Below are 12660 nucleotides of genomic sequence, written 5' to 3'. Positions count from 1 at the left end.
ACATTCTATAATTCCCTCGCAGATTTAACCCTTGTACAGAAATATTTTTGTACATACCTCTTTTTGTCCTCTCTGCCTGTCAGCGGTGCTATTGCTGACCGCTCACTCGGCATCACGTGACCCCGGCTGCAGCCGCCACAGATATCCTGTACCAGAATGCCTTGCTTCACCTGGGCGTGATCCAGTGGCGCACACAGCTCCTGAGTGACTAGGCCGTGGGTGGAGTTTCGCCGCACGTCACAGTCCAGTACTCAGAGCACACGTGCGGCTAATGAAAACAGAGGAGAGGGAAAGCGCGAGGTGGATACTGGGCTCCGCCCACAGCCCTGTCAACTGGGTGAAGCAAGGCATTCTGGTACTTGACATGACACGTGGTCATCGATAGCGCCGCTCACAGGCAGAGAGGACAGCAAGAGTTATTTACAAAAATACTTATATACAAGGGTAAAACCGGTGAGGGAATTAAAGAATGTAGTGGACCACCTCTTTAAGGTCTTAATACCTCTTAAGTTTTATTGTGGTCCTTGGGGTTGGTTTAAAAGGAGAATATGGCCCTCAGACAAAAAAAAAAAAAAAAAGAAGTTTCTGCACCCCTGCTCTATGTAGAAAGCGATGTCCAGCTTACAGCTTCTCTGTCTCTATTTATAAGGACTTGCTTTATCTGTCTTACATACCTGGCTAGTTGTTGTTTGTTTCTCTTATTTTAGGTTGGAATTTACTAATAATAATTTTCCAGAGAGTTTTGGGCTCCAGAATAATGTTTTCGATATACAATAGACGTCAGCTGAATAATGTAACTCATGGGATGCAAGGGATGGATGACTGTTCATTTTGAAGCAGCAGTGTGAATGTTCTTGAACGCTATGGCAGATATTCATGTCAGACCATCCTACAATGTAAATCTCATACCGCCTTGGGGGCATTATAAAACGGCGTTCAGCCTCTTTACCCCTTTATGTAGTTACCGTATGTCGAAGAACAAGCCACAGAACAAGCTGGAGATTCACATAGACAGCAGCTTTATTTCAGTCCATATTTTGTTGAGACGTTTCTTGGATGAGGTCATTAGAAATGATGATCTATTCCAGTGCCTCTAATAAGATATCTGGTCAGCAGCCATGGTGTTTTTTTTTTAACACACGGCATTGAGAGATTTGCTGTCGGCAAATGTGATCCAGAAGAAAACATCTGCGACCCTTCGGATCCCAGGTAAAAGGCATGGAGTGATGACGTGCATCAATCATTTCACTCTCAGTATCATCATCACTTATAATGGTTTTGTTCTCGTCTGCGGCAGTGAACTAGTTAAAAGACAAGATTCTGAAATATTTTATCTTAATGAAGCACCATTGTTACTGTCAGGATATGGAGGATTGAAAGGCCGCCCTTGTACTGGGAAGCCGTCCGGCAATGCCATCACTACTATCTTCACCGATCATCCAGTACCAGGGCTGACGCATCACTCGCTGGCTTTCATGTTCGGTAATTCAGTGAAGACTTTCTTGCACCTTGTGTTCATATACTACTGAAAGGGGTATCTGAAATGTATAGAAAAAGACCTCCGATCCACTGCATACCACGGAAAACGGGTTACTGCGGATGTGTTCAACAAAGGCTACTCCACCTGTCTGCGTTAGATATGTCGTGTCGTTTCATATTACACAAATCCTCGTCAGATTCATCTGTAATATTTATGGCGTTAGTACTGAATAATGGTAAAGGCCAGCGTGAGCCTGTTTATTAAGTCGTATCCCTCATATGTATTTTGGATGGCAGATCCGCCTCCCTGTGGTATGTATGATTCATCCAAAAACACACAAGGAGAAGAGAGTCTTTATTGAAGAACCTTCAGTAAAGGACAGCAAGTGTAATGGCGTAATTAACGTGGCCATTGTCAGTCCCCGGGTTCACTCACACCGATTTACAGGTTTCGGAAATATCACTGCTGGTTGTTACTTAAGACGATGGGGCAAGATAGGATAGTCCAATATTGCCAGGGAAGATAAATATCAACTTAGTAGATCGAATGTCTGGAGACATTGGACAGAGCAGCAGTATGCCACAAAACTGACAGCTGTTCTCCTGCAAGAAAAGAATGGGGATGAGTCAGGAGTCTGGTCATTATCCTACTTCATACATAAGGGTTATTCTCATGTTCTTTAATGCTTAAAATTGTTAAATGCTTGTAAAAAGAAGCAACTTTGCAATTTACATGTAATTAAAAATCCTCAGTGGTTATATGCCCCTTGTTAGCACCATACCGGTCAGCTTCAGTGCATCTGCACTTCTCTGATGCGCCTCTGCCTGAAGAACGGACAGTTTGGACCAGCAACAAGATGATTCTGCTGGTCTGAACTGTCAATCATGCAGGAGAGCAACGCCCCCCTGACCAGCAGGAAGCCTGGAGGCTGGGGAACAGTTTGCACCACCCCATTATGGGTGTCAGGTCCGAGCATTCCTACATGAACAGTTTCCTGGAAAGTGGATTAGTCATCGTGGGCCAGTTGAATGGCCACCAAGGTGTCCCGATCTGACCCCATTAGAATTTTATCTTTCGGGTCATATGAAGGCAATTGCCTATGCTGTGAAGATACGAAATGTGCAGCATCTGAAACAACGGATACTGGAAGCCTGTGCTAGTATTTCTTCTGCGGTGTTGCTATCAGTGTGTCAAGAGTGGGAGAAGAGGGTTGCATTGACAATCCAACACAATGGGCAGCACTAACACATTTTATAAGTGGTCATAAACTTGGAAATAACTCATGAAAGAATAAAGTTACGTTAAAACCAAGCACACTGTTGTTTTTCTTGTGAAATTCTCAATAGGTTTGATGTGTCACATGACCCTCTTCCCATTGAAAAAAATAAAGTTGGATCCAAAATGGCCAACTTCAAAATGGCCGCCATGGTCACCACCCATCTTGGAACGTTTTCCCCCTTCCAAATACTAATGTGCCACAAACAGGAAGTTGATATCACCAACCATTCCCATTTTATTTAGGTGTATCCATTTAAATGGCCCACCTTGTACAGTCAACTGCTTCTAAAAATGCCGAATAAAAGCTAGCGCTCAAATAACTGCACCTCAACCATGAGACCCAATATCGGAGGCCATTTTTGTGATCTTTTGCATTACCCTTGATGTAGTCCAGCCATAGGGGTCTCTCTCAGGGGGAAGAGCTTTGGATAAACAATAGTAAACATGGACTGGCTGCAGCGGTGGCAGTGCCCTAGAGGACTCCGCAGTAGCTCCAACAGACTCCTGGGTAATGAGATGTAGGAAAGGCAGCTTATATCTAATGAAACAGAAACAAAGAGGTCAATTTATGTTATTCTTTATGGAATGCACTTGATTTTTTTGGGGGGGCTTGAGTACATGACACAAGAAGCAAAGAAAACCAAAACAGAAGGCATGTCTGCACCTATACAATGTTTATAGCGATCCTTTACACTTCTTATTATAAAATACAGATTTATGAGAAGTTGTAGGAGTGTCTACCATGCTTCACTGAAAAATAGCATTACTTTATTTACTCACTTTTATAGCGCCATTAATTCCCTATCAGTATGTCTTGGGAGTGTGGAAGGACATCGGAGAAAACCCACACAAACACGAGAACATACAAGCTCCTTGCAGATGTTGTCCTTAGTGGGATTTGAACCCAGGACTCCAGCGCTGCAGGGCAACAGTGCTAACCACTGAGCCACCGTTCTACCCTAACAACGTAGAAAGCCAAAGCAGAGGTCAAACAAAAAAGTAACAGAAAAGTGAACATGGATGGCACTCCAGTCCCAGGGCAAGGTGCTTGAGTAGGGTCCTACCCCTTACATACCATGGCAAAAATAAACTGGTGCCTCGCAACGCTTCTCACCGCAGCGGATATACCGCCACTCACTGAGCTGTTTTCCTGCACTGTAATCAGCTCCTGCAGTCTGATGTTTGAGAAAGGTCATAACTTAAAGTTAGAACATCTGGGTCAATAGAACTTGGCCAAAGGACAGTCGCTACAGGGCACTTTGTGAGAAGCCAAGATCCTATCCTATCCCTCACCATTCCCAGTGTTTCACACCTACAAACCAAACCCCAATGCCATAGAGAGGGGCTGGGGCCTAAAGGTGAGAAGCAGAGAATGTGCCCCTAAAAGTACGCAGTGTAACGTTCATTTTTTAGTCAAATGTTTTTTATTTTTATAGGCAGACAATTCAGGTTATAAAATGTGAAAAGGTTTCTGTTTATCTAGGATGCAAAAAAGCTCACCTGGTATGAATGCGCATAAAGCAGCATGGAGGGAGCGCAGTGCCAGTTCCTGCAGGGGCAATACTGAGTCAGTGGATAAACCAATAGTCTTCACCTCGGCCGGGAGGAGGACGCTCAGTGGCCCAGAGGAGAAAGAAAGCAGCTTTGTGTCAGATATGGGAACAAGCGAGCCGCAGCTGTGAGGATGGAAGGAAGGAAACTGTTAACATCACAAGGTGTCTTGCTTTCCTGGAATTCTCTGACAAAGGCATCTACATGTCTAGAACAGCTAGCCCTAGAAAAAAAACATCCAACCAAGCGCTTAGCAGGAGACATTTCCAATCACTTAACAGTGGAAAATAGTGATCACAGCCTGGCCTGTGTCCAGAGGGGCTTCGTGCCACGTATTAGACTGGAGGAGATACATCACAGGGAGGAATAGAGACTGCTACGGATTTTATACAGTGCAGCTTAATATAACAATGCATTGCTTTATTCATCTAGTTCGTCTGATGAACCTTTTATTCCTTTCATGAATGTACGAGATATGCTGCGCAATCCAAGATATGGTCAACATCTCTAAAATTAAAGGTAACCTGTCAGCTAATTCACAGCTAGCAAATCACTAGCAGCACTAGAGACCACTACTGCAGGCATTTAGGGTTTACAGTTTCCCTTTAATGTGTACAGAATGTGTGAGCAGTGACAGAGGTGCCTGGAAAATGCGCCAGCATGAATATTCCATTTGCTTACTTAGGGCAGCGTTAAAGGGAATCTGTCAGCAGGATTGTGCACAGTAACCTACAGAGAGTGTCGGGTCGGCACCATTATACTGATTACAATGATACCTGGGGTGATGAAATCCGTCTTGTGGTTTTTGTTTAATCTTCATTTTCAGTTTTTAGTTAATGATCTGCTCGTGCTCCGGGGCGGCCTGTGGGGGTCTTCATGTGGTGCTCTGCTCTCACAATGCAGAGTGCTGACAGGTCACTGCTCCCTCACTGACCTGCCCCCTAGTTTTCATGAAGAATACCTGTATATACTGAAGAAAAAACCCTTCTGCAGGCAGGTGCTGGCCGTGGCACCTGCGCTGCAGCATAATCGCATGTTTAGTGCCCAGTTAATAACTATTATTGAGCAAGTGACAAAAAAAATCAATTTGAAAATGGCGCCCACCCTGTGCAGTAGCAGCTATCGGTGTGTATAGAGATCCGATAGCTGCTATTGAGCAGGCGGTGCCATCTTGCCAGAGAAGAAAAAAAGAAATTTCCTCCTCCAAGATGGTGCAGCCTTTCGGCCATTTCCAAGAGCTGCTACTGCGCAGGCGGCGCCATCTTGGAGGAGGAATTTTTTTTCCTTCTCCGGCTAGATGGTGCCGCCAGCCACATTTTTCTTCAGTATGTACAGGTAATCATTATGGAAACTAGGGGGCAGGTCACCGATCCCTCAGTGAGGGATCGGTGACCTGTCAGAAGCCATACAGATGCATATGTAAGCAGAGCATCACAAAAAGATCCCCACAGGCCACCCCGAAGCACTGGCATATCATTAACTCAAAACTGAAAATAAAGATTAAACAACAACCACAAGACGGATTTCATCACCAGGTATCATTTTAATCAGTATAACTGTGCCGACCTAACATTGTTTTTAGGTTACTGTGCACAATCCTGCTGACAGGTTCCCTTTAAATCCCTCTAGTGTGTATTGCTGCAAAATTGGACATCTGTGCTCCTCTTCATATAAAAATAAGCTCTGGAGGCAGAGTTATCTCCACGCACCTTCCTCCCCGTTGCCTGTAATAGCTCATTTATATAAAGTGATAAAAGAAATCATCTTCATCTGATTTCTCACCAACAACACATCTGATATGAAACATACAGGTAGGACTGTTTTCAGCAGTCTATAGCCTGTATTCCCATATTAATAGTTTAGATAGGTCACATGTGGTGACAGATTCCATTTAAAAAGGTTATTTGTCAGTAGGATCAACCCTACCAAGCGGTGTATATGGGCATGTATGTTATAGAAAGGTGAATTAAATGATACAGTGATATCTGAGAGCTGATGTCTTATTACAAAGTAATGCACATTTTTCTTAATATGTAAATAAGCTGTTAAGAACGATGGGCCAAGCATAGATCTCCCTGAGAGTCTCCCTCCAGAGCTTATTGTAAATGAATGGGGACATTACCAGTTTGATACATATAGATTAGGAGAACAGACTGTCAGTCATTACATGTCTCACACTGGTAAGGCTCCGTTTAATTTACAATAATCTCTGGAAGCAGATTCTCATGCAGACAAGTGTCCGGCCCATACATCTTAACAGCTCATTTACATTTAAAGATAAACGTGGGTTTTTCTGGAATAAGGCATTGGATCTCAGATATCAAGGTACCGTATTTTCCTGCGTATAAGGCGACCCCCAACTTTTCCATATAAAATATACAGTTTGGGATATACTCGCCGTATAAGTCGGGGGTCATGTTATATGCCGGGTGTTGTCTTATACGGCGTGTGTGGTCTGGATGGTTCCCAGGGTCTGGAGGAGACTCTCCTTCAGGCCCTGGGATCCATACTCATGTAAAAAAAAGAATAAAAATAAAAAATTGGGACATACTTACCTTCCGACGGCCCCCGACTCTCAGCAGTGTACGCGGCGGCTTCCGTTCCCAGGGATGCATTGCTCGAAGGACCGGAGATGACGTCGCAGTCACATGACCGCTAAATCATCTCCGTTCCTTCGCGCAATGCATCCTTGGGAACGGAAGCCGCCGTGTACACTGCTGAGAGTCGGGGGCCGTCGGAAGGTAAGCATATCCCTATTTTTTATTTTTATTCTTTTTTTTTACATGAATATGGATCCCAGGGCCTAAAGGAGAGTCTCCTCTCCTCCAGACCCTGGGAACCATCCGGGACCACTCCCTGCACACGCCGTACCTGGCGTATAAGACGACCCCTGACTTTTGAGAAGATTTTCAGGGGTTAAAAAGTCGTCTTATATGCCGGAAAATACGGTATCATATTATTCAGCTTCCTATGACCTACATGCCCATATAGACGGCTTAGGAGGGTGGATCCTACTGACAGATTCCCTTCAACTGAATTTTAACTTCATTAAAACTCAATACTAAAAAGTGGTGGACTCACCCGCTGCAGCCAATCACTTTATTATAGAGATAGGAGGGGAGACCTTTTAGTTGAATGTTGTTGTCCACATAAACATACTGCAGCTCCCGGGATCTTCCCAAATCTGGATAAAAAAAACAAGAAAATATGAAACAAAGCAAATGATTGCGCACAAAGTATTTTTTTCTTGCAAAATTCAATGCATGGACATTCCAAGACTAAATCTGTGTTTAATGAAGAGATAGGAGATGACAGTTGGTGCTTATAAAATGATATGGAGATGGGAGAAGGGGCTAAAATGCAAACAAACATTCTGCTACACGTTCCCCTGAAACGACAGCTGCAGCTCTCCATAGAACTTTATAAGCACCAACTGTCATCTCCTATCTCATGGGAAAGTCTATATTCATTTGAAAACAGATTTTACCCATTAATTGATAATTTTGAGAATAAATGGTCAGTCCTGGAGGAGAAAGAAGCTGATATATTTAATACAATATGTTACAAATTTTCCTAGTTTCATGTGTACAATCGATTCATGGGGAAAAAAAAAAACTATGATTACTCCTTGTAATCCTTGAATACCTAAAAACAGAAATTGTTTGTCTTAAATATAGTGGGGTATTAATAGAGGTTGTGACCTGCCCTAATTATTAAAGGTTGAAGAGAGGTGAATTTTTAACCTTCCTGTAGTTGGTGGAGTTCACTGAATCTCAGCCAAGCAGAAACATTAATGTCATTCTAATATACAACATTCCCTGGAGGGCATCTGCTCTAGGCATCCGCCACCTTCAGGCTGGAGGGCAGAGAGTTCACCCTGTTAGCTGGTGTGGGCACAGTGCAGAGCCTGTCACTGATGACACCAGGAGTATTAACCCCATACATGCTCCTCACCGGCTCCCGCAGCGCAGTATATCGTCACTCCGCTGGCCCCTTGGCCGTAGACCAGCACATTATTTTTTTTATCACCGCAGCTCAGATGTTGGCAGCTGCTGCGCTATTGTCTGGCGAGTAATGCTTGTGATTTACATTGAGCTATGGACTGGAGGCGATAGCCAAACTCACACAAAGTCCAAATATGGGAACTTCTGCTCACTGTGCACAAGGGGCAAAACCAGACGCTGCTTGTACAGGGGCCGCACCCGCCAAGTGCACACGGAGGTGCTACAATAGACAGGGAGGAGGTAGCGATAAAAATCACTCGGTGTTAACCCCTGCATTTCAGGGGATGGGGATCACGTCACGTACTAAGTAGTGATGGGCGAGCATGCTCTAAGGTGTTATCTGAGCATGCTCAGGTGCTAACTGAGTGTCATCAGTGTGCTCGAAAAATATGTTTATTTAATATGATTTATACACACAGCATGCTCTGCACATAGTATATTTCCAGGCATTTTCCCAAAACCTTCTCTACAAAAAACATGAAAAAAAAAAAAACATGACTGTGTAAATAATAAATGCATGAGGCGATGTTCTTATGCAGAATAACGCCGGCTTCACACTCAGCGTATGAAAATACGGTCCGTATATTACGGCCGTAATACGCTGAAAAGTCCCGAAAATAGTGGTCCGTAGCTCCTCCGTAGGCAGGGTGTGTCAGCGTTTTTTGCGCATGGCATCCTCCGTATGTAATCCGTATGGCATCCGTACTGCGTGGTTTTCTCGCAGGCTTGCAAAACCAACATACCTCTATAGAAGTGATCCATGTGTCCCAAAAAGGAAAAAAAAAAAATATATACTGTCTATATATATATATATATATATATATATATATATATATGTCAGTAGACACATATGTATATATATTAATATTTATTCCAGCGCTATACAGCTTGAAAGCCGGTAATTCAATTACCGGCTTTTTCTTTCTCCTTCCTAAAACCCGACATGATTTGAGACATGGTTTACATACAGTAAACCATGTCTTCTCTCCATTTTTTTTGCAGATTCCACACTACTAATGTCAGTAGTGTGTATCTGCAAAATTTGGCCGTTCTAGCTCTTAAAATAAAGGGTTAAAATGGCGGAAAAAATTGGCGTGGGCTCCCGCACAATTTTCTCCGCCAGAGTAGTAAAGCCAGTGACTGAGGGCAGATATTAATAGCCTGGAGAGGGTCCATGGTTATTGCCCCCCCCCCCCCTGGCTAAAAACATCTGCCCCCAGCCACCCCAGAAAAATTCTGGCACTTGGCCACTCTCTTCCCATTCCCGTGTAGAGGTGGGATATGGGGTAATGAAGGGTTAATGCCACCTTGCTATTGTAAGGTGACATTAAGCCTAATTAATAATGGAGAGGCGTCAATTATGACACCTATCCATTATTAATCCAATTGTAGTAAAGGGTTAAATAAAAGACAAACACATTATTTAAAATTATTTTAATGAAATAAAAACAATGGTTGTTGGGAGTATTTTATTCTACGCCCAATCCAGTCACTGAAGACCCTCGTTCTGTAAGTAAAAAAACATAATAAACCAACAATATACTTACCCTCCGCAGATCTGTAACGTCCAACGATGTAAATCCTTCTGAAGGGGTTAAAACATTTTGCAGCAAGGAGTTCCGCTAATGCAGGCTGCTCCTTGCTGCAAAACCCCGGGGAATGAGGCTAAATATAGATCAATGATCTATATTTAGCTTCATTTGCGGTGAGGCGCCCTCTGCTGGCTGTTCATAGATCGTGGGAACTTTCCTAGAAAGCCTGGGAGCTTTCTAGGTAAGTTCCCACGATCTATGAACATCCAGCAGAGGGCTGCATAATAAAAATGCATAATAAAAAATCACAACAAAAACACAATAATCAGAGCAGATTGCTACTGCATACCTTGGTGCAGTCACCCTACAGAAAAATACAGCGTTTTTTTTGCAAGTTCCTGGGGAAGACAAAGGCGAATCCTTGCGGCCCACAGTGCGTGCGCTGGGAGGATTCACACGTCTGCAGTCACACAGAGAGAATGCACACTTTTCATTTTAGACCGGATAATCCCTAGAACTAGAACTGTGCGGAAGTGGCCACACCTTTCACAATAGGTTGAGGCTGAATATTGTGTACTGCAGTCAGGGAGTGAGATGTGACACTCCTGTAAAGGTACCTTCACACTGAACACCTTTTGAACGATAACGATAGCGATCCGTGACGTTGCAGCGTCCTGGCTAGCGATATCGTTGTGTTTGACACGCAGCAGCGATCAAGATCCTGCTGTGACATCGCTGGTCGGAGCTAGAAGGCCAGAACTTTATTTCATCGCTGGATCACCCGCTGACATCGCTGAATCAGCGTGTGTGACGCCGATCCAGCGATGTGTTCACTTGTAACCAGGGTAAACATCGGGTTACTAAGCGCAGGGCCGTGATTAGTAACCCGATGTTTACTCTGGTTACCATTGTAAATGTAAAAAAAACCAAAACACATACTCACATTCCGGTGTCTGTCGCGTTATGGCGGGGGACGCGACAGACACCGGAATGTAAGTATGTAGTGTTTTTTTTTTTACATTTACAATGGTAACCAGGGTAAACATCGGGTTACTAAGCGCGGCCCTGCGCTTAGTAACCCGATGTTTACCCGGGGACTTCGGCATCGTTGGTCGCTGGAGAGAGCTGTCTGTGTGTCAGCTCTCCAGCGACCACACAACGACTTACCAACGATCACGACGATCAGGTCGTATCGCTGGTCGTGATCGTTGGTAAATCGTTTAGTGTAACGGTACCTTAAGAGTTGTGCAGCTTATGGGCACATAAACACTTTTTTTAATGGCTGTTTATAGACATCTAAATGAAGATGTGTCACATAATGTGGACATTTAGAAGCATACTACTGACAGATGGATATAAAGGGAAGCCATCATCAGTAAAAGACCTATTGTTTATATTAGGTTTTTGAGTTACATGTATTTTTTTTTAATTTGGCAATTTTAAATCACGATCTTTATTAAAAAACAAAACAAAAAAAAAAAACAATAGTAATAATCTAAGGCCCCCATAAACCTCAGTACGTTGGCCAGTCTCTCTGAATTCGGTGGGTTTGGCACTTCTTGAATCTGGGGACCTTTAGTAAGAAATATGTAAGATGTCCCAAAGTATAGCATAGTACAACTTCATGTACCATGGACATGAAGTCTGGCTGCAACTGATCTTTGATGAGGAAATCTCCGTTAAGAAATTATAATCTGCGTTCATATATTGAGGGTCTCTGGCTACCTATATACAGTTGTGCTCAAAAGTTTACATACCCTGGTAGAATTTTTGCTTTCTTTGCCTTTTTTCAGAAAATATGAATGATAACACCAAAACGTTTTCTCCACTCATGGTTAGTGGTTGGGTGAAGCCATTTTTATTGTCAAACTACTGTGTTTCTCTTTTTAAATTATAATGACAATCCAACACATCCAAATAACCCTGATCAAAAGTTCACATACCCTGGTGATTTTGGCCTGATAACATGCACAGAAGTTGACACAAATGTGTTTGAATGGCTACTGAAGGTAACATCCTCACCTGTGACCTGTTTACTTGTAATCAGTGTGTTTGTGTGTGTGTGTGTGTGTGTGTGTGTGTGTGTGTGTGTGTGTGTGTGTGTGTGTGTGTGTGTGCATAAAAGCTGAATGAGTTTCTGGGATCCAGACAGACTCTTGTATCTTTCATGTAGCCACTGACGTTTCTGGATTGTGAGTCATGGGGAAAGCAAAAGAATAGTCAACGGATCTACGGGAAAAGGTAGTTGAACTGTATAAAACAGGAAAGGGATACAAAAAGATATCCAAGGAATTGATAATGCCAGTCAGCAATGTTCAAAGTGTGATTAACAAATTGAAAATCAGGGGCTCTGTAAAAACAAAACCACGGTCAGGTAGCTCTACAAAAATGTCATCCAGAACTGCCAGGAAAATTGTTCGGGATGCAAAGAAAAACCCACAATTAACATCAGCTGAAATACAGGACTTTCTGAAAACTAGCAGTGTGGCTGTTTCAAGATGCACAATAAGGAGGCACTTGAAGAAAAACGGGCTGCTTCGTTGAGTCACCGAGTCACTGCGTAAATGCCAAAAAGTATCTCACCTACAATACGCAAAACAGCACGGAGACAAGCCTCAAAACTTCTGGAACAAGGTAATTTGGAGTGATGAGACCAAAATCTAACTTTTTAACCACAACCATAAACGTTGCATTTGGAGAGAGGTCAACATGGCCTATGATGAAAGGAACACCATTCCTACTGTAAAGCACGGAGGTGGGTCGCTGATGTTTTGGGGATGTGTGAGCTACAAAGGCACAGGAAACTTGGTCAAAG

General features: G+C 43.2%; 1 protein-coding gene across 1 annotated transcript in view; it reads right to left on the bottom strand.

Moving 5' to 3' along the window:
* Window positions 1–1817: 1817 nt before the first annotated feature.
* LRRC28 (leucine rich repeat containing 28) overlaps window positions 1818–12660 on the bottom strand; it is a 63659-nt gene continuing 52816 nt past the window's right edge. Inside the window, exons 7-10 of the mRNA XM_069766292.1 lie at window positions 7391–7493; window positions 4259–4434; window positions 3137–3296; window positions 1818–2082 (exon numbers count right to left, since the gene is read on the bottom strand). Coding sequence (XP_069622393.1) covers window positions 2010–2082; window positions 3137–3296; window positions 4259–4434; window positions 7391–7493 — 512 coding nt within the window. The 3' untranslated portion in view covers window positions 1818–2009. The remainder of the gene's footprint in view (window positions 2083–3136; window positions 3297–4258; window positions 4435–7390; window positions 7494–12660) is intronic.

Source organism: Ranitomeya imitator, chromosome 4, assembly GCF_032444005.1.
Source record: "Ranitomeya imitator isolate aRanImi1 chromosome 4, aRanImi1.pri, whole genome shotgun sequence".
NCBI classification, from domain to species: domain Eukaryota; kingdom Metazoa; phylum Chordata; class Amphibia; order Anura; family Dendrobatidae; genus Ranitomeya; species Ranitomeya imitator.
Note: the sequence above shows the minus strand (reverse complement) of the source record. Positions and strands in the feature narration are given on the sequence as shown.